Source organism: Centruroides sculpturatus, unplaced genomic scaffold (assembly GCF_000671375.1).
Source record: "Centruroides sculpturatus isolate CEXI.00-Female unplaced genomic scaffold, Cexi_2.0 scaffold1327, whole genome shotgun sequence".
NCBI classification, from domain to species: domain Eukaryota; kingdom Metazoa; phylum Arthropoda; class Arachnida; order Scorpiones; family Buthidae; genus Centruroides; species Centruroides sculpturatus.
In genome coordinates, this window is record NW_019385759.1 from 155599 (window position 1) to 171395 (window position 15797).

At 32.4% G+C, this 15797-nt stretch overlaps 1 protein-coding gene across 1 annotated transcript in view; it reads left to right on the top strand.

The window, feature by feature from the left end:
* The first annotated feature begins 6479 nt into the window (after positions 1-6479).
* LOC111641842 (xaa-Pro dipeptidase-like) overlaps positions 6480-15797 on the top strand; it is a 40141-nt gene continuing 30823 nt past the window's right edge. Inside the window, exons 1-4 of the mRNA XM_023388086.1 lie at positions 6480-6628; positions 10570-10753; positions 11347-11474; positions 13077-13140. Coding sequence (XP_023243854.1) covers positions 6609-6628; positions 10570-10753; positions 11347-11474; positions 13077-13140 — 396 coding nt within the window. The 5' untranslated portion in view covers positions 6480-6608. The remainder of the gene's footprint in view (positions 6629-10569; positions 10754-11346; positions 11475-13076; positions 13141-15797) is intronic.

A 15797-nucleotide genomic window follows, 5' to 3' on the forward strand; every position in this document is an offset into this window, starting at 1 on the left:
GATTATAAATAAAGGAATATAATATAAAAACAATTTTGTATCTCAATTGTAAGATTGTTAAGCCCGTGCTTGGTTTTTGTTCGGTTTTTCGGTTGCACATAAGCCAAGAGCTAAGCTTTTTGTAAGTTACATCACAAAACAAAAGAAACTTTGTTTTGTGATGTAACTTACATCTTGTCCGTCCACTTCAAAACTTAATAACTCTCATGCCTTTTGTCGAAATTTTCTTAAATTCTGCAGGGAGGTTTGCCTATCGGGGGCATTGATGCTATTAAATTTTCATGGTTAAAGTTCGATGACAGGGCTCGTGTGTGGTATCTCGAGTGAGGACGAACTTAATGATTATTTTTACTCGTTATTAGCATTTATATTTTTCTTTTTAATAAAACTTATTTCTATCCTCAAAACTAGGCTTTTTACCACTTTATAATATATGTAAAAGTTACTTTTTATAACATCACGTAAACAGATGACGTCACAAACAATTTTTACTTTGAGTTTTTTTTGTATATATATATACTCTTTCCACCCTGTGGGCACTAGGAGGACGTCCTATAACAGGCCCGTTAAGGGTTCGGCCAGACCTACAATGGGGTGACCGGATGGTGAGGGATGGGGCCCGACGTATCCGAACGGACCAACCCCCCCGAAAAATTCCTGGGGATTTCTTGGCCCGTCCGGATCCGATCCCAAGTTCCCCAGAGCAGTAAGCTGCCACCTTGACCGCTCGGCCATCCAGCCGTCGTTAAAGTTATTAATTAAATTTTATATTCTAGAATAATTGAAAATAATCGGACTTTCTAGTTGTCCCATTAACCTCTTATTTTAATCCGGGAAAATCGAGCAAGATGAACGTTTGAGGGGCGTATTTTTTATCAGATGATTGCAGTACTGTGGAATGGGCCTTTTTCCGCACTAAAAACACTAAAAAGCCCAGGGGTAGTATGTATGATAGCTTGTTTACTTTCTACTAGTCCTATGTGATGCTCATAATGTCCATTTGTGAAGGGCTCATAAATTACGTGTTTTATGTCGTCTGCAAACTTTATTATGTGTCATTTATAATATTGATGCTTATATACTTACCGTTCCCATTTTACCAAGCAGAAAATAAGAATGATAGAAAAGTCAAGTGTTAGAAACTTGACCCAAATAAACCAAATTCTTCGATTTTGCAGTTATGCAGAGGAAACGTAGAAGCAGCAATAGAGAATTCAACGACAAAAAGCTCCAAAAAATTTAAAATAAAATTTAGAATAATAATGTAGTGGAACTAGTATTGCTGTAAGCAAAGCTAGTTTAAAATACGTATTTTAAAACATACACTATGCCTTCAGTTTTAAAATACTTGGCAAAATCTAGCCCATTTCTGCAACACATGTTTGCAGAGTCTGTGTTACCTAATATCACTCCTCTTACATGGTGGCAGTCATTACGTGACAGAATTGATGAACCTGTTTTAAAATTAGTTACACAACTGCACACAGCAGTGGCTTCTTCAACGGGAATTGAAAGAATTTTCTCTACCTATGGACTTGTTCATTCAAAATTTAGAAATCGACTTGGACAGGAAAAGACAGCAAAGCTTGTTAAAATTTTCAAGCACCTAAACAAACACTACTGAGCGTTGTACATTCTGAAAATAAGAAATTCTTCAAGCTGCAGAAGCCACTGCTGTCAATCCTGTTTTGGTATTTGTACATGCAAATCTTAAAAATGCCATTACATAAAGAAACATTTAAAAATGCTATATTTTATATTAAATAAAACATTCTGTACATTCTTGAGTCTTACACTAACAATTTTCTGTTTTTTTTTTCTTTTTCTATTTTACTAGATCAAGTGTTTTATTTCCAAAACCAAAAAACAAGTTTTAAATGTTTTAAAACATTTGTTTTAAAAAAATGTTTCAAATCCAATGCCTATATTTTAAAACATGTTTTAATAAATGTTTTAAAACATTTTTTTTAATCATGCCAACCCTGGCTGGAACAATTTGGCATGGAAGGACAGTATACTGGAGTGAAATTGATGAAGGTTCAAAAGATGCTCATTGCCTGGAGAGCAATGCGCTTAACTTCTTCTTAGACCTACTATTCCAGATTTAAAATTTTGAATTATTTTATTATGGCCAAGAGAAAGGCCAAAGTAGAATGTGTTAGTTAAATTATGTTAGAATAGTTGCTTATTTACTACTGTTGGATCCTGAATAACTGGGAAGTAAAGTTTATATGTCCTATACTCAGAAAACTATTTATAACAGAGGAGACTTACAGACTAGCTATTATTAAAATGACACATAAAAACACAAAACATAAACATACACAACACAATTTTTTTCTAATCTACTGCTAAAAAAACAAATAAGAAGGAGCCACTCACCAGATAGGGGCGAGCCTGACCTTAAAGAAGAAAGAAAAGCAAGGCCTGGACAGTCTGAAGGAGGCAACAATAAGCTCACTAACTAACGTAATACTAAATACAGATATTAAATAAAATAACAGACAATCGGACAAATAAAATTTTTCCCCTGCTAAAATTAGCCCAGAAGAGTCATAACAGCGTATATTAGTAACAATACAAAAGAAAAAAACTAGTATTTAAAAGAAAATAGAAAAGTTGCGTATGTGACAAAAATGTAATTTTAACAGAGTGTTCGAATAACTCACAAGGAGTGAAGAGTTTTTCTTGGATTATTTGAATAATTTGTTATTCTTAGTTTTGAAAGTTACTTAATTGCAGATTAGTTGGGTTATTGTGTATGAAAGGAAAAGAAATTTAGCATATTTTATGAGTAAGACAAAAAGGATTCAAACAGCAAAGATAGAATGTTAGCAGTAGGAAGGAATTAGTATAATATTCTATTTATAGTAGCTAAATCTATTTTGTTTGACTCACCTAAAAAGTACGTGTTTGTATTTATTACTAGAAGAAAATAATTCATGGTGTCTGAATAACTTAACATCTATATAGGTACTAAACTTAACAGTCAGTTGCGCAGCACGTTACCAGAGACAAGTAAGTAATTAAATAGACGGCACTCTCAGCACTAGGAAGCAAAGGGCGCAAACACAGTAACGGGCAAGGATAGACAGATAGGCAACAGGCGGCTGGTCTACTACAGATAAACCGCGACAGACAAAAATGCCGATTGAAAAACGAAGTCCAGGAAACGGACTACGGGGAGGCTCTTCCGGAGAACCATTTCTGACAAGAAGGAACGGGAGGACAATGCGCTTCCAGTAACGGACCTCCATACCTGACGCACGTCTAAGAAAGGAAGGATAAAAAATCCTGCTCAGCCACTTACAGAGTAGTAGGGGTGGAGGACAGCAGAGAGAAGGCGTCCTCAACAGTAGAAGCCAAAAGATCTAACGATGTAAACCAAAAAAGAGCAACAGAAAAAAGAAAGGGAAGAACAATGACTTTAAATCAGTACTAAAACAGAAGGAAAGGAAACAAGGAGATAGGGAGAACCCGTCATCCACCAAGTGGCACTGATCCTAAGGTTCAGACAAGCGAGTAGAGGGAAGACAGCAAAGGATCTCAGGGGAAAAGAACACGAGCGGCACGCAAACATCCTCACCGTAGTGGCTGTGGATGTTCCAACACGCCAAGTAAAGCAGAAAGAATGCCACTCGCTGCACTGGTAACAGCGGCGACTACCTGGTCGACGCAAGCCAAATGCCGAGCTCAGAGCACGACACAGTAGCTGAAATCTCCAGAAGACGCGTTTTAAAGAACCAAGAGTTACGCATAGATATACACACTCAAACGCGCGCTTCTGGCCAAGCTCGCGTCAAACGAGCGTTGATAGATTTTGGTTAGAACGCGCGTTTCGCGGACGTCAGTCGCGCGCTTTGAGATACATGTGCTGCCATGTTATTGTACAGTACATTCGATCGGGCGTTTTCGGGTAGAGTGAACGCACGTTGGCCGAAATGGAAAACGATCATTTCGATACTGATCTATTTATTGATGAAATCTAAAAGAGACCAGCCACCGTCAAATCATTTTATAGATATTCTAAAAGATTTAAAAACTTGGGTTCATATTGTAGTTTATTAGTTAGTTTTGGATATAACGTAACAAACATTCCATGCATCAGTCTATCTCGTAATATTGGGTGCACCCAAAATTCCCTTTGCCTTTGCCATCGTCTTTTATAGCGACAATGGAGGAGGCACACACAAGCAATTATTTTCATGTCCATTTCCAAACTGAGCCAGTGCAAACGCCGAGCTAAACGCGCGGTGTGTACGCTGCTAATGCGCGTTTAACGCAACGCCTAATGTGTACACAGTCTTAACCTATCCCCTGTTAAAATTTTTCTCTGTTGCGTGTCACTTCGCGTTGGATTTTCGTCGATGTTAAGCCTAACGAAAATTTTTTAAAATAATAATCGTGGCTATTCTATAGTTAAAAATTATTTCTTTATTTTGCACAAACAAAATAAATATATTGAAAAATATAAAAACAAAAAAAGTTATATTTCGGAAGTTAATCTAGTATCAAAAATGTTCCGATTCATACATGTCGAGAGGGTAGTTAAGGACGCGCTAGTATTTGAACGAGGTTCCCCCATCGTGAGCTATATTCTAGGACAGTGTTTCCCAACCTTTTTTTGTGCTATGCCCCACCTAAGCCTTTCTAAAATTCTTATGTCCCCCTAACATATACAGAGGCTATACTGTTAAACTCTGGACGAGTCCATTTTCGAATTGCTCCTTAACAATCCAATTGTCCCCTCCCGTGGGCCGTGGGCCCCACGTTGGGAAACACTGTTCTAAGACCTTGCATCGTGAATGGCGATTTTTGCTTCATCTCGTCGGAGAATGTAGCCCAAGAGGCTGACATCTCCAGATAAACCCAAGAAAAAGAATGTCGGAACGTTTTTGATACTAGATTAACTTCCGAAATATAATTTTTTTGTTTTTATATTTTTCAATATATTTATTTTGTTTGTGCAAAATAAAAAAATAATTTTTACGATACAGTATGGTCGAGCCAGTGCTGCCAGCCAAAACGCGCCAAATATTGCAACGCCACAGCACTAGCAGAAATTTGAATTTACCGACTGGAACGCTTTAGGTTGATCGGCATTCGGATAATCGATGCTCTACTGTACTTTTTTCTTTTTTCTTCATTTGGCACTGCAGACGCTCGTAGAGAAAAAAGTACTGGGTATAGAAAGCTCAAATTTTAAAGTTAAGCCTTTCTCGTTATTGGTGAGGTGCTGGCCAAATTTCTGTGTCGATAGGTCAAAGTTCACGGGAATTCCCCATAAAGATAATTCAGTTCTACGGAATAATTGTATGCTTATAAAAATAAAGTTGGATGGAAACAAATTAATTTTATTTAATAGTAGGCTGTCGCCTTCATAGTCACGACTATATCATCATTATCATCATCATCAAGAGAAAGAAATGTTCCCTAGTTTCATTGTAGGATTTTTTTATTCATCACGTTTTTCAAATCGATGTTTTTATCAGTATTGCAATGAGAGTTGGCAACCCTAGCTCAGAGTGGGTGGAAAGAGTTTTTAAGAAATATACATATATCATTATCATACAAGGAGATAAATTGTTACAGTATTTTATTTTTTAAATAACTTTTTATTAACAAATATTAATATTAACAAACAATAACAATCAAAATAAAAAATAAAAAATTATTAAAACTTCCGCTACTCTGGTGAGAAAACACATAAGATCTCGTAATACGAATTACTGTATAAGAGAACAATGTTGCCACGTCTACCGAATTTTCGGTAGATCTACCGATTTTGGGTCCGATCTACCGATTGAAGCACCAAATCTACCGAAAAGTTTACGATAATTCAAGAAAAAAATTTTTATTTTCAATGTATCTAAAAATTCTCAATAAAACATTTCTTTGTACCTTCATTTCTTATATATTGTAAGAGACTTTATTGCAAAGATTCTGTCTCGTTTTGTTGAGAATATCTTGGGTCTGCCCCATTCTTCAGCTAATGTAGAAAGAATATTTTCGTAAATAAATCTGTTAAACACGAAACACGGAAATAAACTGAGCTTTGAAACAATCACCGGCTTACTTTTTACTAAACAATTAATTGGATAAAAATTACTGTTACGATTTTCCTGTAAAAGATAATTTAATTTTAAAAATAAGAAACAGAGTGTTTAAAACATACAAACGGAAAATATTGAATAATAATAATTATTATTATTAATATCTGAAAAATAAAAGGTAATACTGTATTTTGTTAGAAAAATACGACAAAATATACAGTACCTACTTAATTAATAAATTATTATTTTTTTACGTAAGTGTTGTGTGTTAGTTTTTTTGTTTTTTATTGTTTTATAATGTATAATAAAATAAATGACGATAAAGAATGTTATTGTTTATGTGCAATCTCCTTTCTGCCACAAAAAGTCGATTTACCGAAAAATACCGAAAATTGCCTAATGAATCTACCGATGGCAAGCAAATCGGCATGGCAACACTGTAAGAGAACAAGTTTACGAAAGCTCCCGGTGTATCGCATGTGACATTTGTCACGAGGTTTACGTCCACGGTGAATTCTAGTTTACGACTGATTCTTCACGTTTAAGCAAGAAGTTATGAGTTTAGGAAAAGCTCAGTAAGTATTATATACGAAAATTAATTAGTTAATTTTTTTAATTATTTAATGTTACGTTAAAATTATTTGCATAGTGGAGATAAGTGAAGAAATTGTGCTGATGTATACGATAATTAAATTTAAATCTTGCATAATTTGTTGAAGTCGAGGAATTAAAGCCCTATCGACACAATTCTTATGATTTATCGTACATTTATTATAATACGGTGCACTCTCGCTAATCCGGCCTCTCGATTATCCTGCATGTCCTTTAGCATGATAACTTACATGCTTCTATTTGCATGAAAATGTCAGTCGTGTCACAAATCCTATTTTCCTGTTTAGTCCAGTTCCATTTCTGTGTATGGTATTGCATGTTAGTGGGCCATGTTATTTGCCCTTCCACCTTTGAAAATCTGTTCTGAAAGTTAATAGATTGAGTTCGTTGCCCATAGGTGTGGCTTTGGCAAGGTGTGTGCATTCCTTCATGTGGGGATCAGCTGAATTATGTTGCAGATCCCGTTTTTTTTTGTATGCTCAAGTTTCATTGTGTGTCAGAGAACTGTATTATATACCCTCTTGCCTCCAAAACTGAATCCATATACCAAAAGGCAGTGGACAATGTATGCTCTGTAATTTGGCATCTGTCCATGTGATTAACAGCCGGGTTGTTGAGTCCATCTACATTTGAACAAAGACATGTACAGAATTTTGTGTAAATATATATAAATATTTTATTGTTGCAATAAATGCCAAGTGTTGAAATAGAAACACACCTTGTGTTAGTGAATCAAAAACATTTTTGCAATAATTAAATACATTTTTGTTGTTTTGCATTAAGTATTAAATAAGTTATTAAACTGGAATAATTTGCTGATTTTAATATTATAAATCTTAGGAAAAATTAATAATGCAAAGTAATCATTAATTGGAATTGAAGTTATACGAACTTTGTCGGAAGATATACCTGAAATACAATATAAAGTCGAGATTTATATTAAACTATCTTCAATAATTTCAAATTGTTGAACTTTAGAAAGATTGCAAGACAACTATGAGATATACATTGATATAATGTTACTTTACTATTTTATCAACTACAGACAAATGATAATGTTGTTTGAACAGTTATTTATCATATTATTACATTGATGATGTTTTCTTAAGGTATTATCATTTTAGTTTAAGGCTTAGTTTAGTAACTTAGACTAAACTAACTTAGTTTAGTCTAAGTTAGTTTTTAACTAGTTTTTTTTAAGTTAACAAGCAATTTAATAAGTAAAAGAATTAAAGTAAAAAAGTTTTTCATTTGATTAATGTGAAAACAGCTCAAAGTTCTTTTAAAATAACAAAAAACGTAAAGTCCAGCAAAACATTATTTATAAATTTCTCACTGGCACTTCTGGGCATCTGAGTCATCGTACATATCCCGACAACAGACCCTGGTCGTTCAAACGTGCTAGAGAGCAATTTGTAAATAAAGATGAACTTCAGAAAATCGGATTGATTTTTATTTATCTTTGTTAGCTTTTCTTTTGTTACCAACTTAGAGGGAAAAATGATCTGTAGTGAAACTTGAACTATTCTTGGCTATTTTTCTCCAATTAATTTCGCATATCAGAGTGGCTTCTTACTAATTCTGAGCTCTAAATTAGGTTCTATATACACGGTCTTCCAAAAAGTCTATCATGTAAGACCAACATTCTTTGGTGATTATCAAGATGAAATATCAACTTTCGATTTTATTTTCACTTTCCTCTGACATTCAAGGCTGTCCACTTTTCCAGTTGCAAAAGCATCCTTTCTCCTGGGAATGTGGAATGTCAATACCACAGAAGAATGTTTGTCTTAGAGAGTGCACCACTTTGAAATTGTCTGTGTAACTCATATTGCACAATGACTGGTTCCAATCTTATGAATTGCAGAATGCAAAATGCCTTCTCTGCTTCACTGTCACCATTTTCATTTATAGCTCTTCCTAGATATAGTAGACAACACATTTTGAATGCAGATGAAATTTGGACGGTTACTCTATAAATTGGTGTACACATCACATACTTTTCGGATAATAATGATTAACATAACCAATACCATTTTAAAATGACTGTCTTCTTTCGGAAGACACTGTATATGATTTTATAAAAGCTTGACCTGTATACATTGTATTAACCTTGCATGCATTGTAGACAGTACAGTGTTTATAGACTTCCAAAATTTGATGACATTTCTATTATCTGTTATAACCATTAACTTATTAAAATTGATAAAATGGTGTTTGGTAAGACAAAGTTAATTCAGTGTTTTTATAATAATTTGATTAGTCTTTCAAAAGGTATATAATATGAGAGCCCAAGATGGTATACATCAAGCAATACTTAGCAAATAAGATTATGATAAATGTGAGAACTGGAAACTTTACTCTTGTAGTACTCTATTTTTAGAATAAAAATTTTGCATAAAATACAAAAAAATTAAAGTCAAATGCAGCAAAAAAACAGATTTCATGACAGAAATAAGTGAGTTTAAATAGTTTACACTTTAAATTTAATGTTTAAAATGATTTTGAAGTCTTCTACATATTGCTTTTTCTAATTGTTGGAACACATTAAACACTAGCAGAATTGCCTTTCTATGTAGGTTCTTCTCTGTGTATTTATATGCAAGTGTTTTGAGTTTCTCTGGTATCAGATGCTTGTAAAATTTTTCTTGTAAAAATAAGTGTCTGATACCCAAAGAACTTTCAAACTAACAGCACAAACAGTATGTAGGTGAAGATGATCCTATGAAGGAAAGTTGCCTCCACTGTTGTCAATTTGTGTTCCAACAGTTAGGAAGGGATGTATAGAAGATTTCAAAATGTTTTTGTATTAGCCTTTTTTGTAAATTTAAATATTTTGTTTCAAAAAATTTACCAAGGTGCTTGAAGTTTGTTTTGAAACACTCTGAATAAAATTTGAACAGAAATATCCAAATCAATTTAAACAGAAATGCTCTACATAATTTGTAGGCACAATATCAATATAAAGATAAAATCAACATCCAAATGAAGTGTGTTTTAATCAGCAGTCTTACTCTATTTGCCCTCAGTTTAATCATTGCATGTGGGACTCAAACATCAGAACTGTCATTACAGGCCAAATAGAAATAAGGTTTTCATATATAATCGGCTTTCTATATGGTATATTTCAATGTAAATCCGTCTCTGTAATCCAAAAAAAAAAAAAAACACCCTTTGGTAAACATATCTCACAGCAGTTTGAGAAATGGAGAAATAAGGTTGACCAAGTAAACTGGGCTAGGAAAACACCTGACTATATAAGCACTATAAAAATTTTATTGCATATCTACTTGCATAAATGTTTGTTTTGTAAATAGGAAAAGCTTTATTTGTAAATAAGTAAATTTGTAAATCTGTAAGCATGCATAAGGTAGAACTAGCCACCATAGTTACTAAACTGAATTAATCAATTCACCTTTTACCAGTATGTGGTGTTTAAAGAAAACCAATGTTTTCAACCTTGTTAATGGACCATTTTCAGTTGAAGGTTGAATTTACTTTCACAGTCCACACCAGAAGGTGGCCTATTAATGGGGTTAAAAACATCAGTGTTTTTTAAACATCACACACTGGTAAAGGGGATTGATTTTAATTTATTTGAAAGCATACATGAAACTTTATGAATACATGAAAGCATACATGAAATGCACCATTAAATATTAATTTTATTGATACAAAATTCCATAACATTTAAATTATATGATATGCAAGTTTCTTAGCATGTTTCAGTGCTTAAAGAAAAGTATATATAAAAATATAGAATTACAATAAAAGTAAGGATATTTTTTTAATATTTAAATACTGTAAATTCTATAATGAAAATTGCATAAAGCTTCATATATTCTCTCAAATATCTTACGTAATTGTATACTTTCAAACATAAATATTTTACTTTCCATTCCAGGGCAGCATTTTGTTTGGGAGAGCACACGTTAACTGTACCGGTTGCTCTTCATTCCCTAAATCGTCAACGACTTTGTGAGCGACTGAGAAAAAAGAATGATGTTCCCAAAAAGTCTGTCGTGCTTTTGCAGGGCGGAGAGTCAACCACGCGCTACTGTTCCGACGTGGAGGACGTCTTCCGTCAGGTAAAATTTAAAGATGAATATTATTATTATTGATTTTTAAATAAATTTTTATTTTGAAACTAGAGATTTAGTTTCAGTTTGCTAGCAAATAATGTTTTGGCATCTTTCTTAATCTTTACAAATTACAAGAGGTAACTTAAAATTGACAAAGCTGTGTACTTGTTCAGCAACAGATTGCAGATGGCATTGCACATGGTGTATTTCTGATGTTTTCTCAAATTGTCTATATAACATTTGTTAGCAATTCCTCCCTTTCTGTGGAATTTTTATCTCATTTTACTTAATTTAACCGAATTGGCAGCTTCTAAAATAAAATGTATTCATACTTGCATCAGTCTGTAATATGTGAGATATGGCGGGCATATAATTAGTGGTTCGGGATGTACTATTGAGTAATCACATGTTCCCAGTCATGTTAGATCAAAGTTTTATAACCAGACATGTTGGAAAATTGGTAGTTGACCTACTTACATGAATTGAAAGTAAATGGGCGAGATGAAAATATTTTATTTAGTTACGTAAAAAAAATAAATAATTAACATGTAGGTATTTGGCTTTGTGCATTTTACATAATTTTTTAAAATTTTATACAGGAATCCTTTTTTCATTGGGCTTTTGGAGTCTTGGAACCAGATTGTTACGGCGCCATTGATGTAAAAACTGGAAAATCTTATATATTCGTCCCTAAACTTCCTGAATCTTACGCCATTTGGATGGGAAAGTAAGAAAATAATTCAGTACATTTTCATTATTACATAATATAGGACAAGACAAATACGTATTGCCTTTTTAGTGTCTGAATAAGATATTTCATTCATGATTTTATTCTTTTGGATTAAACTCATTAAACTTTTTGAATTCTTGAGAATGCATATTTCTCTTTGCTTAAAAGAATATTTTCATAAAAATTAAAATTTTATTTTTTTATATTGGTAACATCTTTATATGTTGAAGAGTATGTTGAACTTCATAATTTTTTTTTTTCATTTAGCTTTACATTAATTTTATGGAAAAACATCTTTATAATCGAGAATGTAATTAATAACTTCTGTAAAGTTTATTTCAAAAGTTTATTTTGAACTTACGATTTATTGTGCATTTAAAACTTTATACTAATATTATAAAGAGGTAAAGTTTGTAAGTTTGGATGTAGGAGGTAATCTGCGAAACTACTCATCTGATTTCAAAAATTTTTTCACCAATATTTAAAATGGACTTTCAGGATGGACATAGGCTGTATATTATTCCGTTAAACATTCATATAAATTAAAAGATATGAATGAATAATCTAGGTAAGTGTTATATTTTTGGTATCAGTGGGTTGCGAGAGGCAAGACGCGTACATATACGAGATAGGTAACCACACGGCACAGTTGTGTGGTCAGCAAGATATGCGGTGCACTTGTATATTATATAGATGTCAAAATTCCTCCCCCAATGAGGGAGAGGGACAAAATTAAGGCTTACTGTGAAGAACTCAGCTTCTATTATACTATTTTAGATGCAGTTTTTTGCATTTTAATAGGGTACGTCAAGAGAATGTACACTAAGAAGGGATTTTTCAAAATTCCCTCCCACAGGGAGTGTTATACATTTATAATAGATACATTTTGAGCCACAGCTAGTTTATTAATAATTCAAAACTTTTAAGTTTAGCCCTTGCATGGTGCATTGCCAGTCATGTTTCGCATTGCATTCCGTGTTTGCGTGGCATGTTCCTCACAGTGCACCGCATTGCACGGCATCATTTTGAGGCAAATTTATTTGAATTTAACCATAGTTATAATTTTTTGAAAATTTGTTAAGTACTGTGCTTTTTCTTTAATTAATTTACTATAAAGCACACTTGAAATAAATTTTTGTAAAAAATTAGCCCAAAATGTTTATTTAAAAATAAGAAAATTAAATAGTAGTACATAATTGTATTATTATGTTAAAACATGTACTTAATAGTGGTTGAATGACAGTTTAAATAAAGGATACTTGCTAAATTTAGTGTACATTAAAAATTCCTACTTAAATGACATCCTTCAAAACTCAAAATTGAAAAATAAAAGGACAAAAGCTAATTTTTTGTTTTGTGTGTTTATGTATTACTCCAGATGTCAAAAATACACTTACATATTACTTCATCATAACTCCATGTGTTGTTTTGTAAGTTATTGTAATTTGCACCGCAAAATATCACAGCACATTGTGAGATGCAACTCTTGAAGTGTTGTGGGTTGAATGTAAAAGTTCCAGTAATTTTTTAACAATGTAATTCTTAAATATGCTTAAAATGTTATTCAGAAATGAATGTTTTGATTTGTTTTTATTTAAGACTGCATACTCTTGAATACTTCAAAGAAAAGTATGGAGTTGACGAAGCTCATTATATCTGTGATGTAAGTCAAATTGCATTAATTTTTCTCTTTAAGTATTTTTAAATGACTTCTTTTTTAATACAGAAATAGTCATTAAAATATTATAATTAACAAGAGTTATTCCAAAAATTAAATTTAGTTATTATAAATACATAATTAAAAATAACCTGTAAATGATTGTTTTTGTTTTTATATTTACAGTGGATTCTAGTTATTGTAATTATAGATATCATTAAGTCATCTGATGTCATCACAATTAGTGTTTCTATATAAGTTACAATATATTTATAATGTTAACTATTATCAAATTCTGGTTTTTAAAACAAGAGATCATTACATTTGGGTAAATTTGTTTTTTATAGCTTTCTTTTCATATTAGCTTCAATACATAGCTGGTAACATCCAATTATTATTTTTGTGAGAATCTGAAAATTATTTGCCAAAATTGGTACGAGTAATATTAAATCTAGAAGTTATAGTCAGATGATTCCTTATTTTAAAAAGAGATTAAGAATTAAAGTAAAATTAAAGATGTTGAGAAAATAATTTTTTACAATGGTCATTAAAATTAACTAAATTTCAAAAGTAAAGTGAATGAGGGAAAGAGGACTTCCTTTCTGTTTTACCAAGGTTAGATTGCTTCCCTTGATAACGATGCTTAACTCGAAATTTGTTGACATGTGGCGAGATTCACCTGGTTCCCTTCACATGGTGATCAAAAGTAACCATTATTGGAGGAGATTTTGGGTATAAAAGGAGAGAACATCCTTAGAAACTTGTGTCTGTCAGTTCTCTCTCTCTTTTCAGATTCTGTTCTTTTCATAGTTCTTTCTCAATGTTCCTTCTTGAGTTCTCTCGAGAGATTTTTTGGTGTTCCCAAGCTTTTCAAAGTTCTACAAGTTAATCCAGATTGTTTGTCATTAGTCCTAAATTCTCACTGAAACCTACTACTAAGCCCACAAGATTAATATTAGAATTTCAGAAGGTAATGAAAATTGATTATTATTTTAAACTCTCTCTCTTTCGAAAAAGTTGCATAGGGTTGAGATTTTCGTATTTTATTTACTTGTTTCGTTCTTAGTATTATTTGTTAACTCTGTGTATAATAAGTTAATTTTCTATATAAATAAAAGTAATCCCGATTTTTTATTATTAATAAAAAATGTTTTGAAATTGATCTTTTTTTTTTTTCTTTAAATTTTAATATGGTCTAACTCCATTGACGAACTTTTAGCTCCCCTTAAATTAAGTGCCACTTGGATGTTGAATAACTGATATACAGTAGAGTGTTGATTTTCCGAATCAATTGGGGACTGGGGTTGTTCATATAACTGATATTTCGGATAACCGATTTATGTACGAAAAAATAGTTTAACGTATCCGATGTTGAAATTTTTCTCCGTTGCGTGTCACTTTGCGTTGAATTTTCGTCGATGTTAAGCCTAACAAAGACTATTGTATTGTTAAAAATTATTTTTTATTTTGTACAAACAAAATAAATGTATTGAAAAATATAAAAACAATAAAAAAAATATACTTCAGATGTGAATTTAGTATCAAAAACGTAAAATATTTGAGTAGCATAAGACATAGCCAAAGATTGAAGCGCCACAGCACTGGCAAAAATTTAAATTTGCCGACTGGAATTCTTTCGGATGATTGACTTTCGGAAAATCAACGCTCTACTGTAGTCGTGAGTTAGGACACAATATATTTAATTATCCTAACTGGTGTCGGGCACCTGACGTTTGGAAAGATCTTGACAATCTTTCAAAAACAATTAGAAATTTCCATCTTGTTTAGTGATTGAGAGTTTACCACCACCAATCTCACACTTTAATCATTTTTTTAGCTTTTTTGTTCTTGGCACAGTAGTTTGAATTGTCAGTGTTTCTTACTTTAATTATGTGCTGGAAGAATTTGCTATTAATCATAATGTATAACTTTAAAAAAGATTCATTAATTTTTTTAATTAGTTTCAACTTATCCTTTTAATGTTAGTCGATAAACCCCCAGAATTTGATGGCCTGCGGATGAGGTTGTTAAGGCATACCACTCTGAGGGACTTTGGATCAAATCTGGACAAGCAAGTCCAGGATTTTTTTTCTATGACTAGTGTGTTTTTGGATTTTTCAGATTCATCCCTCACTATTTAGCTGCTCTGATTATGAGACTAATCAAATCTACTGTGTGTTTAAAAAGGCCCTCTTAGTGCTTTTGGAACAAAGTCAAAAATAAAATTACAATTAGTGAAATTATGTACTTTTTTCATTTAATACTATTGGTTGAACATTGTTATTATTACAGCCACATCTTAAAATCATTGCAATAAGCAGATACCACTGTATGTATACACTGAATGCTTCTGTGACTGCCGACTGATAGACATTTGGACATACAGTAGACCCCCCCATAACGCTTAGATACGTTCCACGCTAACCGAAAATTACGTTGTAGGAATGAGCCAATCGCAGCCCGATAGGTGGGAACTTTACGGACTAAGGCTGTTCGAAAGGTTTTCTTCTATAAAATTAACCGATTCTAGACTAATTCCACTCAACATTTCCAAAATACGTATAATTTTTTGGGAATAATCTGTATAAACTATGCTATAAACAAAAAATTGTAGGATTACTTACACCGTTCGACTACGCCGTTGCTTAAAGCTGGTTTTCATC